This window comes from Antedon bifida, chromosome 1, assembly GCF_963402885.1.
Source record: "Antedon bifida chromosome 1, ecAntBifi1.1, whole genome shotgun sequence".
NCBI classification, from domain to species: Eukaryota; Metazoa; Echinodermata; class Crinoidea; order Comatulida; family Antedonidae; genus Antedon; species Antedon bifida.
In genome coordinates this window covers 20351420-20370661 of record NC_136226.1, presented here as the reverse complement: position 1 = coordinate 20370661, position 19242 = coordinate 20351420, and the positions used below count along the sequence as shown (strand labels likewise).

The following is a 19242-nucleotide window of genomic DNA, read 5'->3' as shown; positions in this document are numbered from 1 at the left end:
ACCATTATTTTAAAAAGGGGTGTTTTTAAAAAATATTTTTTTTATAAAAGTATACATCATAAACGTACCTATAACTTCCAAAGTGGTGTTTTTATATCAATGAGGTTTTGTAATTTGATAGTCAATAGGTTTGTCAACAATAATCATGAAAAAAACACTGGGGTAAATTACGTACATAGGTTTTGTGTTGCCAGGAAAATACGGAAAATACAAAAAAATACAAACAAAATATCAACAAACAAAACACATGAAACACAATTTAAATATGGCTAATCCAATAATAAAATAATATGTGGCTTGTCATAATGCTACTAGAGTCATACGAATAGTTTAGATAAAATAGGAGAATGTGTTGCCAGGTTTATTTCAATTAATTGCCAGAAAAACAGTATTTTGCATTGAAATATTTAGTTGATGAAAAATAATTTTAAACTTTGAAATAATTGCGTCAAGGTTTTTATAATTTTTTTCATCTATTTTGTGTAAAGAGATACAGAAAGACCTCCCAAAAAATCTGACCTTGTAGATTGGTCATTTGAGGTTAAAAGGTGTCAGAATGCAAAACAGGACAGGTCCCCACTTTACTACAACTATTAATGTTTGATCAAAATTTACAAGATAGTTCATAAAAATTTTCAACAATTTTCATTTTTTACCTATATTGTTACCTTAGCAACCATTTCTATGTGTAACTAAGGAAAGTAATTTTTTTTTAAATCTAAAAAAATTGGCGTTTTTATTAATACAAAGAATTGATTGCATTTGTAATTTTTCTCAATTTTACTTCTACTGCATTCTAATAATCTTAAAGTGATGACAAACTTGACCTTGTAAATTCATTCATTTTGAGGTCAAATGAGGTCAACATTTTACCATAGTAACTGTTTCTATGCGAAAATATTTTTAAAATATGGGTTTTTTCATAATTTACATTTTACATATTAAGGTCAAATGACATCAACATTTTACCTACAGTGTATTGTAGCAACTGTTTCTATACGTAACTAAGTACAATATTTTTAATATGGGGTTTCATGACTACAAAAAATTGATTACATAGCTACTACTTTCTCTCCAAATTTACCTATCTACTGAATCCCAGAAAATGTCTGATCTTGTGAAAGGGTCATTTGTTGGGTCAAATTATGTCAAAATGTATTATTTATGTTATCTTAGAACCTGTTTCTATGCGTAACTAAGGATAATTGTTTTTTAAAATACAGTTGAACCTCCCGTAAGTGGTCACCCTCGGGACCTGGAAAATTGGTGTGCCGATAAAGGGCCAAAATCACGTATTATGGATATGCACGATATTCTTAACGAAACGAGCCTCTCAATTTTCCAGCTAATTGTATTATTATTTATAATCAGGTGGTTTAGTTTTTTTTAGCATTTTCAGACAAATTTTAAAAGCTTTTAACATATGAAAAATGGTCGGTCAAAATCTGTGTAGTTTTCTCATCTCTTCACAGTAATGTTTTTAAAACCGCTTCGAAATAAAGCTAATATATAAAGAAATACAATAAACGTGGACCTCTAATTCATAGGTCCATGCAATAAGTATCTCATATTTACTATAAAAAGGTGCCCGCAGCTGCTTACGGGAGGTGGCCGCTTACGGTAGGTACTAAATGCACTAATTAGATAGGAATGGTGGGATGGAGGAGTTTGAATCGGTCGATGGTAGCGGCAGTGTGGGTGGTGCTTGAATGCATGAATTTGACACTCTATAGTGTATGATCGACCAAAGTGTTGCAGTTTATTTTATTGTGGTTATTGTCGGGGTAAGGGTGGGGGGGGGGGGGTGGTTGTAGTAGGAAGTGGTGGTGGATGGGCATGTGGGATCTGTTTAGGTTAGCAAATAAAAGAAGTAAAAAAATGAAAGAGGAGCTTCAAAATAAGAGAGGAGTAATCTGTTGCAAAGATTAAAATTCACAACGATATGATAATTTATTCAAATTTCCAGAGGATAAACCTATAAAATGACATTAAAACTGGGAATTACAGAATCTATAATTAAAAATATTGGTTTTTTTTCTCACAACACAACTAGAACTATATAAAACATTAAGAATTTTTCTGACCAATGAGTTTTAAATCAGATAATCAAAGAAAATAAAATGTTTTTACTAATATACCATGTTTTTTTTTTATAAAAATGCCTATGTTTCTCGCAACACTGCTTGTAGATTTTTAAAATACCCCAGTATTTTATTTTAGAAATCACTTATTAAACATTAGAACTACCTATTTGTAATAAATCAGCTAAAAAAAAACACCACTTTGGGCGTTATGGTGAAGTAAAGTTTAGTTGCATTTCACAATTAAAAAAAAGTGAAAACACCCCTTTTTAAATAAATGGTATCTCCCAAAGTATGAAATCAAAAATAAAAAAAAAAATATGAAACAGGTACACAATGCATTGTTATTATGCATACACTAATTATTTTTTATAATTAAATGAACAAAACAAAAATATCGTTCATCAAAGTAGTACCAATATCCATTTTAAAAAACCTTAAAAAAGGACAAAATTTGTCAAAAACACAAATTTGGCCGTTGCCATGGAAATATATGTGTGAAATAAAAAATACTTCATATTCGATTTCTCTCAACACATATATAGCCATGTGCAAAATTTGAAAGAAATCCATTTTTTTGAGTCTGCCACTATTTTTGATATTTCTTTGATTCTTACAGACAATGGCTCTTAACTTTCTTCCTTAAGAAGTTCATATATTAAAGTTAAAAGTATATAGTTTGACAGTGCATCATTTTTTTAAATTTTTAAAGATGTCATCATAGTAAAACATTATTATCTATCTGCACCAAAGTGGTTACTGCATAGTAAATACACGGAGGAATCTTTCCATAACTTTTAGTCAGTTGTGTATGGCTCGGTGGTCTTTGCTCGTGTCTATAGCATTCAAGGTACCGAGTTCGAGTTTTACATAACTATATTATCTAAGCAAAATATTTGTAAAACTTTGTATTATAAAATATGTCATTAAGTTCTATTTTTACTAAAATATAATTATTGAAAAATTTTATTTTTGAATACAAATTTTTATAAATTACAATTATCAACCAAAAACTATACCATGTTTGCATGTAGACATATCAAGTTGGCTATCATTAGATAGATAATTGAAATAGCTAAAATATGATATATTATACCAGTCATACATACAAAACAATGTGATTAATACCAAATTTGAGTGTTTCTATTTAAATTCATGTAATTCCGTACCAAATTGTGTTTAAGTTTTGATATTGTAAATTCAACATAACTATACTATAGGCAAAATATTGGTAAAATATTGTTTAAAAAATATGTTAAGGAGTTTTACCAAAAAATAATTCTTGAAAAAATTTAATTTTGGATAAAATTGTAAAAAAATTACAATTTTCACCCAATAATTATACCATGTCTACATGACAACATATCATGATTGGTATCATTAGATAGATAATTTAAATAGCTCTATGATACGTCATTTTATAAAATATAGTATATCAGTCGTAAGTTATACCTAAATATGTGATTAATACCAAATTTGACCTATTTGACCTCAAATGACCCTTAAATTATATGTTCCACTAATCCGATTTTGGTAGATTTTGAAAATGAAGTGTCCTATTAGGTACTAAATCAGATAAAAAAGGTTTGAAAACTATTGCAATTTGCATAGGGTTATGGTAGTTGGCGTGTGTCGCCGCACCGTCCCAGAATAAACATGTTTTAAACAGATAGTTTGTTTTTGTTGGTTCTTGTATGGGGTTAACGGGGACTGAGATGAGATTGTATAATCTTGCACGCAAAGACCTTAAAGACTGATATGGGAATAATTCAGTTATCTCAAAGGCATTTCTTAAACGACCGAAAATTAGCCCTAGTGATGCTATTGGTCTGCGATCCTACTCTGATTTTTCTCAGTGAAGTTTATCATATTTTTAAATAGGTTTACTATTTCTTTGATCTATTTTATGCTTTTATTATCTCCTCCCATTATAATATATTTATTATTATCAGTGCTGAGAGAGAAAATGTTCCTATCCAGTTTCTTTCTCTTTCTTTATAGTTATTAGGAGTGTACACGTTTATAATATTTATTACCTTTTCATTATAACTGAAACTTAAAATAAGGATTCCACTTTCTTCGTCTGTAAATTTGTGTTTAATATCTTTAACATCTAAACTAGATTTAAACAAGATAGACATTCCTTTACTATTTGCTGTTCCAAAGTTGTGATAGGTTTCACCTGACCTTTCCACTTGCCTTATTATATTAGTCAAAATGGGTTTCTTGCAGAAACACAATGCCAAAATTTTGTTCTTCTTTTATCATAATTTCTAAGGCCGGTACTAAATGCAGAGAGGTTTTTTTTTGTTTTGCTTTCATTTTAATTTATTAATTTTTTATCTATTTATTAGGTGATCATTTAGAATAAAATGATCACCTATTGTTATTGTATAAAATCTTTATTAGGTGATCATTTAGAATAAAATGATCACCTATTGTTATTGTATGAAATCTTTATTTATTTATTTTTTTATTTTTAGGTGATCATTTAGAATAAAATGATCACCTATTGTTATTGTACTTGCATTAAAATATTTTTCTTCTTTCTGTACACTTTTTGTGTAACAAATATCTCAAAAAGTTAAATGTCAATGATTACCAAAATTTCACAATGTCTTTCAAATACTGTAACTTAGTCCTAATAAGCTTTTGAGCGTGATCACTCACCCGTGACGTCATTTATACGCCATTTTGTGAAATCACATTATCAATCATATCTCCATAATTCATTATCACATATTAATAAAATTCACTACACGTAAGGTTCAGGCCAAGGGTAAAAATATTAGCAAATAAAAACGCACGTGCACGTTGGGTCATGCGCGTGAAATCGCGCGTTAAAAATTAAAAAAGCTCAAAATTACGTTTTGATCAATTTAGAGCATGAGTTAGGCCATTTGCGTGTTTTAAAAAATTACTGCGCAAAAACACGTTTTTGCGCGTGCGTACATAGAAAGCGTAAAAAATACCAATTTTTTGTACAAATTGCATTCTACTCATCTTCCTTAGTACATTCACCAAATTTGAGTCCATTTCGACTTAAAATAGTGCTATACGAGCACGTTAAAAATGACAAAATGCGCACATTAATTGTACAAAAATGCTAAAAATCGTAAAAAATAAGGCCTTTTTAAAATGAATATAACTCTTCAGAATGGAAGGTGACCCCTAATTTTTTTAACTTATTATGGAAGCCAATGAGTTGTAGATATAAGTGTAAATACACATTAGACGTACAAAATGGTACAACGTCATCATTTGGCCACATGAATTTTAAAAATAGGGTTTTTACCTCTTTTGTCATAGACCACCATATTCAACAGAGCGCAACTTGCTTATCTGTGATCGATTTTCTTTTAATTTTTAATATGTTCTACCTCAACCAATTATGTTACTCATGAGTTGCCAATATTTTCATTTTTAAACGTCATCACGTATTAAAACTTGAATAACGTAGGTCGTGTAATTTCACCTTCGCCGTAAATTTGAATATCTTACAGCTCTTCAGAATTGAAGGTAAACTTGATGACTATAATTTATTATGGTAGCTGATGAAATGTAGATATGAATTCATATAAAAATCAAGCCTATCGGATGTTGTGATGTTAACATATGGCCAGTTGAAGTTAAAAAGTAGTTTTTTCATCTTTTTCGTCAAAGTTATACAAATTTCAACGAGCGCGCACAGCGCTTCTACGTGCCAAATTCTCTTCCAATTCTTATATTTATTTGCTCAATTCATTATCTTTCGAAATTGTCATCTTCGAGTTTATTTTGATAATTCCATCATACCAAAAAATTTGAACATGATGTGTGTCCCGTAATTTCACCTATGCTACACTGTATATAGATATACAGTATGTACTGTACATATTGTATATGGCATATAATAGGCACAACTCAGCACTATAAGCGTATAAAAGGATGGCATACATCAATATTTTCCGATCGTATGTTAACGTACGTGCATGTTAATTAATGTCAAAATTAATTTCAGTAAAATGATAAAAATGATCACCTATAATTCGTCAAAGTGACGAATTAAATTCTAGTTTTTATTCTTTCTGTACACTTTTTGTGTAACAAATATCTCAAAAAGTTAAATGTCAATGATTACCAAAATTTCACAATGTCTTTCAAATACTGTAACCTAGTCATAATAAGCTTTTCAGCGTGATCACTCAACCGTGACGTCATTTATACGCCATTTTGTGAAATCACATTATGAATCATATTTCCATAATTCATTATCACATATTAATGAAATTTACTACACGTAAACTTCAGGTAAAGGTAAAAATATTAGCAAATAAAAACTTGCGCGTTTCAAGGTCATTCGCGTGAAATCGCGCGTTAAAAATTTAAAAAGCTCAAAATTACGTTTTGATCAATTTAGAGCATAAATTAGGCCATTTGCATGTTTTTAAAAATTACTGCGCAAAAACGTGTTTTTGCGCGTGCATACATAGAAAGCTTAAAAAATACCAATTTTTTGTACAAATTGCATCCTAGTCATCTTACTTAGTACATTCACTAAATTTGAGTCCATTCCGACTTAAAATAACGCTATACGAGCACGTTCAAAATGACAAAATGCGCACATTAATTGTACAAAAGTGCTAAAAATGGTAAAAAATAAGGCCTTTTTAAAATGAATATAACTCTTCAGAATGGAAGATGACCCCCATTTTTTTAAACTTATTATGGAAGTTAATGAGTTGTAGATATAAATGTATATACCCATTAGACATACAAAATGGTATGACGTCATCATTTGGCCACATGAATTTTAAATTAGGGTTTTTTCCCATTTTGTCATAGACCACCATATTCAACAGAGCGTAACTCGCTTATCTGTGCTCGATTTTTTTTTTATTTTAAATATATTCTACCTCAACCAATGATGTTACTCATGAGTTGCCAATATTTTCATTTCGATGACGTCATCACGTCTTAAAATTTGAATAATGGTGGTTACGTAATTTCACCTACAACGTATAGTTGAATTCCTTACAGCTCTTCTGAATTAAAGTTGACCTTGATGTTTATAACTTATTATGAGAGCTGGTGAAATGTAGATATGAATGCATATACAAATTAAGCCTATCGAATGTTATGAAGTTATCATATGGCCAGTTGAAGCAAAAAAGTAGTTTTTTCATCTCTTTCGTCAAAGTTATACAAATTTCAAAAGGCGCTCACCGCGCTTCTACGTGCCAAATTTTCTTCCAATTGTTATATTTTATTGCTCAATTCATTATCTTTCGATATTGGTATCCACAAGTTTATTTTCATAATGTCATCAGTACCAAAAAGTTAGATCATGTTGTGTGTCCGTAATTTCACCAATTCTACACTGTATATAGATGTACAGTATATACTGTACATAATGTATATGGCATATAACTAGGCAAAACTCAGCACTATAAGCGTATAATAGGATGGCATACATCAACATTTTCCGATTGTATGTTAACATACGTGCATGTTTATTAATATTAATGTCAATAAAATTATAAAAATGATCACCTATAATTCGTCAAAGTGACGAATTAAATTCTAGTTATTATTTTTTTTCTTTTTTTTCTTTTTATTGTTTCTGTACACTATTTTGTGTAACAATTATCTCAAAAAGTTTAATGTGAATGATTACAAAAATTTCAGAATATCTTTCAAATAATATAACTTAATCCTAATAAGCGTTCCAGCGTGATCACTCATCCGTGACGACATTTATACGCCATTTTGCGAAATCACATCATCAATCATATCTCCATAATTCATTATCACATATTAATGAAATTCACTACACGTAAACTTCAGATCAAGGGTAAAAATATTAGCAAATAAAAACGCACGCGCACGTAGGTTCATGTGGTGATATCGCGCGTTAAAAATTTAGAACGCTCAAAATTAAGTTTTGATCAATTTAGAGCATGAATTAGGCCATTTGCGTGTTTCAAAAAATTACTGCGCAAAAATGCGTTTTTGCGCGCGCGATACTTAAAAAGCGTAAAAAATATGAATTTTTTTTACAAATCTCATTCTACTCACCATCCTTAGTACATTCACCAAATTTGAGTCATTTCCGACTTAAAATAACGCTATACGAGCACGTTAAAAATGACAAAATGCGCACATTAATTTTACAAAAGTTCTGAAAATGGTGAAAAATAGGTCTTTTTTAAAATGAAAATAATTCTTCAGAATGCAAGATGACCCCCGATTTTTTTAACTTATTCTGGAAGCCATTGAGTTGTAGATATGAATTCATGTACACATTTTACGTACAAAATGTTTTGACGTCATCAAATGGCCACTTGAATTTAAAAATTAGGATTTGTTATCTTTTTGTGTAGATTATCACATTCAACAGAGCGCATCTTGGTTATGTGTGCTCGAATTTCGCACAACTTTCAGTATGTGCTTGCTTAATTAATTATCTTTATCATGAGTTGATACTATCTTCATTTTAATGACGTCATCACGCGTAAAAACTTGAATAACGTAGGCCGTGTAATTTCACCTTCGCAGTAAATTTGAATATCTTACAGCTCTTCAGAATTGAAGGTTACCTTGATGATTATAATTTATTATGAAAGCTGATGAAATGTAGATATTAATTCATATAAAAATTAAGCCTATCGGATGTTGTGACGTTAACATATGGCCAGTTGAAGTGAAAAAGTAGTTTTTTCATATTTTTCGTCAAAGTTATACACAATTCAAAGAGCGCGCACAGCGCTTCTACGTGCCAAATTTTTTTCCAAATCTTATATTTTTTTGCTCAATTAATTATCTTTCGAAATTGTCATCTTAAAGTTTAGTTTGATAACGTCATCATGCCAAAAAATTAGAACATGTGTGTCCCATAATTTCACCTATGCTACACTGTATATAGATATACAGTATATACTGTACATATTGTATATGGCATATAGGCACAACTCAGCACTATAAGCATATAATAGGATGGCATACATCAACATTTTTCGATCGTATGTTAACGTACGTGCATGTTTAAAAAAAATTAATTTCAGTAAAATGATAAAAATGATCACCTATAATTCGTCAAAGTGACGAATTAAATTCTAGTTTTTATATTATTTTTTTTATTAAATTTATTTTGTAATATTGATATTCTTATACAATAACTGCGTTAAATTGTTTACAGTACATGTAATGATAGATTCAACTTACTGAATCTGATTTCTTTTTTCAGCATTTTCTCCACTTTCTGTGGCTTTCTTCCTATATCTCTAATAACACTGTATAACAAAAGATTGACTTTGAAGTGTAGATGTGCAGAAATATCACTTTGTTATATGACGTTAGATAGAGTCGCACAAATTCTAACAAAAATTAATTTTCAATGAATCTACAAAAGTGTATATGTGGCAATTTTTAACATGATAAAAATAGTGTGTTACGCAAACAATTATGCGAGTATGCAAATTTTAAATTTCAAAAATCTATTTCGCGTACTTTTCAGGTCATTTTGAGCATTTGAAATTTGTTTGAGTTTTCTGCACACACTTGTGTGCACATTTGGTACAAAGTGAAGAAAATGGTTTTTGTAATTGATTTTAGTTTTTCATACCTTCTGTAACAAATTTCATTCATTTTGATGATCTTTAATTGTAAAATAACGACGCACATGCACGTTAAACTTTCAGGGGCGGATCTAGAATTTTGATAAAGAGGGGCCGATATGGGAAAATATTCATCTAGGGGGGTCTGGGGCATGAAAATGAAAAAGTAACGTGATTAAAACTTATTATGGAAGCTTTTGAATTGTAGATATGTTTTCATATAAACATGTTGGCTATCGAATGTCGTGACATGGTCAGTTAAATTCAAAAAGTCAGATTTTTATATTTTTCGTAAATGCTAATCATGTTTAAAAGAGCACGCATCTCATTTACTATAAATACATTCTTACCTGTGTTCACATTGAAATTTTGGACTCTCTCCATCATCTCTATGATTTAACCATTCTCTAAATGATGGATGAAACAGCATCCAGGTATTATCTCTTCTTTTCATCATAAAGCTGGAGATTGAAATCATTCTTCTTTGAAATTCATCCCATGGCAAAAACTTTGTAATATATCCAGAGTTAACAATATCATATATTTGCAAATCTGTTAATGGATATAATGCTGCAAGGCATATATTGAAAATTGAACTCACTTTTTCAAATACTTTCAATGTTGGAAAGTGACCATTGCACATTAGTAAATATACTTCTGAAATATTTACTGGCAAAGTGTTTAATTCAGGTGTAGATTTTTGGAGTACACCTTTATTAAATAGGTCGAGTGTTAACTTAACATATAAAAATGAGCCTCTACTGTTTTGTTGCATTTTTTCCTGGAACTTAAGGTACGATTCTTCATCTAGTTGTCCATTTAATGACACAATGGAACGAATAGTGTCACTGTTGCATACACGATGCATTATGTACTGTCCAATGTCTTTAGCAACATTTTCCGAGTGTGGATTATTCCCTTTGTCAAGACTCATCTTATGGAATGGTAGTAGTTTTGTAATGTCTTGCAACTGAGATCTGACAGTAATTATAAGTTTCAACCATGAAGGGAACTTCATAATATTCTTTGTTAAGAAAGAAGCAATTGTGTCTCCATAGTCAGATTTGTGAAACTCAGCTTCACTCAATCCATCCACTAGAATCAAGCATGAATCCATCTTTATCTGACCCTGAACTTTTAGATTGTTTAAAGGGTCAAGAATACCACGTATAAGAACTTCAGATGGGTTCTGCGAACATTCTCTAACAGAGAGCAATGTCTGTAAATGTGGTTCTGCTAAAAGCATATCTCTGTACGGAGGCAGACTTTGTGCCAATTGAGCTGCCAAATTGTGAACCATGTCAGGTACAAAGCATGTTGGGCTGTTGTCTGCTTGGCATATGTGAAAAGCCACCACTCGAGAAGCCAGAGAATCAAAAGCATTTATAGATGAATCCTGATGTGGTCCTACTTTAAAAAGAAAAATTTTTCCAATAAAAAATGCCTAACAAAATGTATGACATTTTAAAATTTAAACAAGCTTTAACTTTTTAAATGTTAACGAACTGATCTAAATATACATTCATTAGTCATCAGGGAAATAGTGTTTGCGATTATTTAATATCATTTTTTGAAAAAAAAATACAATATATGAAGATAGATGATCTTGTTGAATCAAATCATATGCCGATTAAATATGGTGTAATATATACTAAATTTAGAGAAAATAGCAATGTAAATGCTGAGAATAATGGAACTATTTTTCAAAAACAAGTATAGGCCTACTAGGTTACGAAATTATAACACAAGATGGAAACATAAATAAACTAATAATATTGATGATGCTGTTCATCACATTAGCAAAAGACAACATTTTAATGAAAAAGTATAAGAACATATTCAAGATTAAATTATTGTAAATCCTTTAAAACGAGTATAAGTTAGAAAATCATTTATAGATAGATTGGAATATAGACATATTTTAACGAAATTTCGAATTGGTATACTAGATTTATAAATAGAGAAAGGCAGATGGAATAATGTGAGCAAAACAATAGAATATGCAAATCAATGTATAGATTAGAAGATAAATTTTATTTTACTTTATTATTATGTGTATGTTATAATGACATTAGAAAAAACTGAATTCCACTTATATTGTATACAAATCCGTCAGTTTTTATGTTCTATTAATTAATGTCCTTAAAAGGATTGTAATGTTTTATATAATTGAGGCCTGGCATCACAAAAGCGGCGCAGAGTCGCAACCTGAACCTTTGAGATATTTAGCCTTGAAGTTCAGAATGTAAAAAACGGCCTAACCTATCCATTTTAAAATTTCAATAAAAAACGATACTATAAACACTTATCTTTAACATATCAAACTCTTGTTCATAAAAAAATATCACAAGTATGTGTATTTTGCAATTATTTAAGTCGTTTCCATTGAAAATCATTAGGAAATTGTATTTTTGTTTACTCAAAAATCAACTTTCTTTACGGCGCTTTTGTAAACAAACCGCTAACACGAATCACGTCATGTTTGGTACCTATCTGTTCGAAAATGTATAAGCTACCATAATTTTTAACAACCTAAGGGATTTTTTTTAATCTGGCCAATGGAAATTGGTTTTATTAAGGTCTTACTGTTAGGTTGCTGAAATTTCTAACAAGAATTTGTGAATCCTTGACTGTGATTGCCTATAGAGATAAATTACGCTCTCTGATTGGCTGACGCTTTTGTTTACGATGAAGCAGCATGGCTTCCATCGTAGTTTTTCGAATGAACGTTTCAACATTTGAATATTTAGGAAGTTAATCGTTATTTTTATCCATATATTTTTTTAAAATAACAAAAAATATAATATTATGTACCACACAGTGATATATTTTCGACCAGTTTGCCGTTATTGAGAAGAAAATAGCGAGTTTTGACAGAGAGTCTTGTCGCGTTAATCAGCGGGCTAGGCTAGGCCAAGCTAATCAGCGTCGATACTTCATTGTTGATTTTCTCAAAATGAAGATTTCCTGAGCTAGAAAGTGACTCGTATGTTTTCATTAATAACTATTCATACAATAAACTAATTTTAATAAACAACGGCTCATTTTAAAGCTTATTAAATATAGATTAAGAATATATAAAAATCTAAAAAATTATTATTTCCGACACTACGCCGATTTTGTGATGCCATGCCTCAATTTATCAAAGTATTTTTATTTAGCATATGAAAGAAGAAGTGATTAAATTAGAAACAATGAAACAAAAAACCATATATGGAACATAAAAAACTTAGACTACTCAAATTATCAGCAAAATCTCCAAGAAGCTTTTGCAATTTGGGACATAGAAAAATTTAATGATGTAGATATTCTGTGGGATTCTTGGAAGAAAATTGTAATAGACGCAGCAAAGAAAGGCATAGGAACTAAACAAATAAACAAAAAACAAAAACATTGGTTTGATAATGAAATAAAATCCGCAATTTTGGAGAGAAGAAAAGCTGCAAGAGAACATAGATACAGTACTAAAACGGGTTTGAATAAAAACCACAATGAAACATTATGGCAAACGTACCAGGAAAAAAGAATCTATGTAAAAAATTTAAATGCTAGGAAAATTACAGAGAGTAGAGTTAATAAATCTATTGAAATTGCAAATAAAGGGGGGCCTTCCTGCAGGGACTTCTGGAATATCTTAAAAAGTGCTGATGGAAAACATAAATCAGGTATCACTTGTATTAAATCTTTAGATTCAGGGGAAATTATTACAGACAAAAAAGAAATTTTGGACAATGCTAAAAAATACTGGGAAAATCTTGGTGAGCCTAACACAGATAAAGATTGCTTTTCCTATCTAATAAACAGAGAAGTTAATGAATTGTACAATAGATCTTACAATACTCTTGACAATAACAATGATAATCAAAACCTTTTAACAGATATAATAATAGATCTACAGATAATACGGGAAGCATTGTTGGCTGCAAAAAATAATAAAGCACCAGGAGTTGACAATATTACGAATGAACTTCTTAAAAATGGTGGTAATGCAATTGTAATGTCTCTAATGCAGTTATTTTAACAAATTAATTCAAATCGAAAAGATCCCAAGTGAATGGAACTTGAGTATAATTGTTCCAATCTTTAAAAAAGGGGACAAAGCAGATTTAAACAACTATAGAGGTATTTCACTAACTTCATGTATATCAAAAATATTTAACAGAGTTATTTCTATGCATATCTCCAGTTTCATTGAAAAAGAAGATCTGCTCTCGGAAGTCCAGGGAGGCTTTATAGTCAGGTGGCTTAACAACAAAAAATGAGAAAATCGTTTATACACGGTGGACAAAAGCGCCAAATTTGGCATGGAGCTTCGTTGGGACCTACCAATTGATTTTTGTCTAGGAGCCACTCTGGTCGTAATTTATTTTTCAAGATGGCGGCCAAAATCCAAAATGGCCGCCAATAAATTGGAAAATCACATTTCATTTGTTGCAGAAGTCACATATAGGCAAATGAACTATCAAAACATAAGTATTCATGGTCATTGAAACATATTTTAGACATGTTTCATGACATGGGTCATTTGTTGTTAAAATGGTGGCCAAAATCCAACATGGCTGCCAGTAGCCTAAACTGGAATATCATTGTGGTTGCAGAAATCGCATATAGGTATCAAACGAAGTTGGAAAACATGGAGTAGGCCTAATCATGGTCATTGAAACATATTTTAGACATGGTACATAATATAGGTCACTCGTTGCAAAGATGGTGGAAAAATCCAAAATGGCTGCCAGTAAACTAGGAAATCACATACAGTATCTGTGGACGGCAGACGTAATATGTAAATGAAGTAGCTGTAGTAAATGGTAGAGGTGGTATGTAAATTACAAGTAACTGTAAAAAAATCTATAAAAAAAAGTTATAACCAGTTCAGTTTCTGAAACCACATAAAATGTGGTATTTTTGGGAAAATAAAGATTGAGGGCGCTGTTCACATAAGTAAAAGTACACTTTTTTACCTGTAACTAACTAAGTTTTTGTCAGAATATTTTTTAAATGGTCTTATTTGATAGATAATTACATTTTCTTTATATTGAGAAAACAAATTTTACATTAAATATCCATAGTTCAGATAAATTTACGTTAAGTGCATAAAATCAGCAAATATAACACATTTTAATACATAACAAATACTATTGGATGTTAACAAATTACAAATTTAGTTATCATAAATAGGATTCTTTTACATTTTCATAGAATCTGTTTTATATTAAAACATATAAATATATATTTTTCCAACAATTTCTCATAAAAAAACTTTTACGACCACTAGTTTTCGAGATATAGAAATGTGTACTACCAGTACAGGTCAAAGGTCAATAACAAGAATCTGGGTAATTTTCTTGGAAAAGTTTGTATTAGACTGAATAGAAACATCCATCTTGTGATTAATTTGAGACCTATTTAAGGTTTGTCCAACTGTTAGTTACCAAGTTATATGACATGTAGGTCAAAGGTCAAAAATACCAAAAATCATACATCCGGTCATTTTTTGACAAATGTTTCCATTAGGACGAATATTAATATGCATCTTCCAAATAATTTGACACTAAAATTATTTAATTTAATGTAAGCGTTGTGGAGATATGGTTATTTTGTTTTCAATTGGATTAAAATATTCAAATTGAGGTCAAAGGTCAAGGAAAAACTTCAGAAATTTGATAACATGGGTTTTTATAACTAGCATGGTTAAAAAATTCATAAAATGCAATGCTTGCACTTTCCTTCTGATTTGTAGACTAAAATACATTAGGAATGGGCTATTTGTGACTTTGTATACGATTATATGTATTTCAATTTCAATGGCTACCATTTTTATTTTTGGGCGCCATCTTGGAACTCACTTTATATAATATTTCCTGAATCGGTTTTACTGACCTCAGAAATTCTCGATTCAGTACATTATTTGTCTATTTGTAACTTTTACAGCCAGAGATATACGATATACCAATTTACTGGCAGCCATTTTGGATTTTGGCCGCCATCTTGGAAAATCGGAAGCTGATCGGGTGGCTCCTAGGCAAAAATCAATTAGTACGCCTAAAAGAAGCCTCATGCCAAATTTGGTGCTTTTGTCCACCGTGTAACGTTTTAGTCGCTAAGCCACCTGACTATTAGATCCCAACATAGATGTGAAGATCATATTTTTACTCTTAAAAGTATTCTAACATGTCGAACAAAAGAAGGGAAAAATACATATCTAGCCTTCCTGGACTTCCGAAAAGCTTTTGACAGTGTGTGGCGGGAAGGCCTATTAAAATCAGCGTGGGATGCCGGAATAAGGGGAAAGGTTTGGCGAATCATTAAATGTTTGTATAGTAATGTCAAAGCAAAGGTTAGAATGGGGAATGATCTTACAGATCAATTTAATGTAAATAAGGGTGTAAAACAGGGATGCGTTTTATCCCCAATATTATTTTGTATCTTCATAAATGAATTTGTTAAAATGCTTCGTAGTAATGATTTAGGAGTTAGAATGAATGGTTCATGGATGGGTGGCCTCTTTTGGGCCGATGATGTTGTTTTGCTAGCTAATAATGAATTTGAAATGTTAAAAATGCTAGATATTGCAGGGAAATATGCAAAGGAGTGGAAGTTAAGCTTCAATTATGACAAATCTAATGTAATGGTTACTGGGAAACGTGTCAATCGTGATAAAAAATGGAAAATTGGAGATGAATTTATAACTGAGGTAAACAATTATAAATATCTAGGTGTAATAATTTGTGCAAATCAAAAAGAGCATGGTCACTACCAACATGTTATCCAAAAAGGAAATCGTTTAATCGCATATATTAAAGGTATAATAGGAAATCTTGATGATTTCAATAGGGTCTATTTCGGGAATATCCTATGGAAAACAATTGCACTTCCCTCGATTAACTATGCATGTGGTGTATGGCACTGTAATTCAAAAAGCGATATTTACAACTTAGAAAAATTACAGCTACAAATGGCCAGATTCCTGCTAAAAGCTCCGAGATGCACACCGCAACAGGCACTATATGGTGATCTAGGATGGAGTCCATTATCAAAAACACATGAAATTACTAAAATCAAATACCTCAAACGTGTTATAAATATGAATGTAAATAGATGGCCTAATATTTCACTCCATTGCATGTTTCAACTTAACAGTGATTTTGATTCTTTAAAATACAATTTTTTAGCTTTATGTAAAGAAACTTTAGATAAATGCCAAGACTTAAATATGTTTGAACAAGTTTTTGATACTGAAAATTATACTTTTAATTCATTCTCTGTTAAAACCATAGATGATCATGTTGCAGATGCATACACTTTGGATTGGTTAAATAATATAAACCAAAAGTCATCCCTTGAAGATTACTCCAAACTAAAAGAAAGTCCTAGCCTTGAGAGTTATCTTCTTGATAAAACCAATTTCACAGGTGCAAGCTTAAAATTTAAATTAAGATCCAACACTTTACCTCTAGATGGACGAACCTGTAAATGGTCTAAAGAAATATCTGGCCACTGCACTTTATGTCAGAGTGGTGAAATAGAAAATGTACAACACTTTTTATTTAATTGCCAAGCTTTTAATGCTATAAGGGAGATCCAATTAGTGAAGCTAAATAATGACCTTGAAAATTTGGATTTGGAGTCTGCAACATGGGAACATTTTATAAATGCTGATGTTAATGGAAAAACTACTATAGTTTTAGGGGGGGATATTAACTTGGATCCTAGTAAAGCTGTCTTGACAGCATTTGACAAATACTGTAAGAATTTTCTTAAAGTTGCCTGGAAAAAAAGATCCGAGTTAAAAAATAGCTAATTTGCATTGTTGCTTTATAATTTTGTTTATTAATTTTCGCTATTATTGTATTTAATGTTACAGAGAAAGACTGGTGTACATCTCTGTAAATCTTTTTAAAATTACTATTTGTGTTTACTGTATTCGTTGATTTTAAATGTTTATTTTCTTATGTTTAACTTCATACTTTAATTTGTTAATTTTTACAAATGCTAAGTTTGGTTTATTTTAGGCCTTTCATATTATTAATTATTTTATCACTGTAAACAACACTTAACTGTTACATGGAGGTTTCTTCTTAAAAATTTATATTCATTTTAACTCTCAAAACATAAATCATGATTTTTCTAAGATAAAAATGTTAATAAAATACTAAAAATAAGACTAAAGTATAAAAATAATTAGGAAAACATAAATAATAATAAAAATAGTACCACTGTAAATAAATTACAATTAACGTTCATAATAATACAGTATTAACAAGAACATAAATAATAATAATAATGAATAAATATACTTATATACAGTAGGCCTATACTCCATCAAAAGTTAAGTGTTTTACTTTTTCACTATTATACTATAATTCATTTCCTTTTCTTTTTTTCTTTAAACTTATGAACGCACCGTCATAAAACGTGTGCCGCTGTTCTAAAAGCGTCTGTTCAATAAAGTTATTATAAGTTACTGATAATACTCATATGGCCATCACCTTTTTTTAAAACCATTATTTAATATTAGATCCAATAACGACATTATATAAATAAATGTTGTTGGAAAACAATAACTTGCTTAGGTTTAATAAAATCGAAAATGGATGCGATGGGTCTTCAAAGTGCTAACAATTATTGCATGTCTGAATTCAAAATAACACAAATCGTGAAACTTTTACCTGGGTATCCAAGTAACTGTGCAATAGGACTTCTGGAAACAAGATGTACAATTAGAGCAGTTTTTCCCATTCCAACATCTCCTGTCAAAACAATACCCTTGACTCTAGGGCTTTGGCCTCCACTAAAACAAATCTTCATCTCTGAAAACAACCAATCACGACCAACCAACAAATCATCTTCTAAGATCCCAGGAACTTCAAACATAATTGGTCGAAGAAAAACTTGTGGAGGTTTGTAAGGAGCAAATCGAACTGCAAAGATAAATTGTATAAATATGATTTAAGTATTCCTGAAAAGAGACATAATTTGTTTTTCAAATAATTTTTTTATCGAATAATTTGTTATCGATTTCATTTGAAAACGCCAATAGTAAAGTAGAACTAACAAAAGGGACAAACCTAAACAAAAAGGCAACAAAAGGTTTTTGGTAGTATTGGGTGTACTAAATAACATAAAAAAGTCTCAAGAATTTCAACCACCACCGGAAAGTTGTTCAAGATGGCCGCCAAATATGATAAAAAGTTAAAATGTCCATATAGTGTAGGCTGGTATGTCGTTTATATGAATGTCATGTATATTTTTTGTTAAAAGCAAACTTTGACTTTATTTCATAATTTGATAATATAAGTAATGAAAAAAAATGTTGCTATTTTTTCTAAAGACATTTAAAGGACCAAATTCAAGATGACCGCCAACATTCAAATAACCCTATTCAAAGTCAGAATATCACCAATAACAATGAATGTGGAACAAGTTCGTTTTGATGGTATTACCCATTATACAATGTGTAAATGTATACTATGTAAAGCGATAATCTGTCGGCCATCTTGGATTTCAAAATGGCCACCACTAAAAATTAAATTCTTTAAATAATTTTTTTAAATATGTGTGCATAA

The 19242-nt window shown here is 30.4% G+C and overlaps 1 protein-coding gene across 2 annotated transcripts in view; it reads right to left on the bottom strand.

Moving 5' to 3' along the window:
- The window catches only part of LOC144844414 (protein TANC2-like), a 120528-nt gene that overhangs the window by 40906 nt on the left and 60380 nt on the right, over nt 1-19242 (bottom strand). For both annotated transcript variants that reach the window (XM_078701314.1, XM_078701322.1), the window contains 2 exons: nt 18346-18597; nt 10027-11083 (listed from right to left, as the gene is read on the bottom strand). In XM_078701314.1, the coding sequence (XP_078557440.1) occupies nt 10027-11083; nt 18346-18597 (1309 nt within the window). The remainder of the gene's footprint in view (nt 1-10026; nt 11084-18345; nt 18598-19242) is intronic.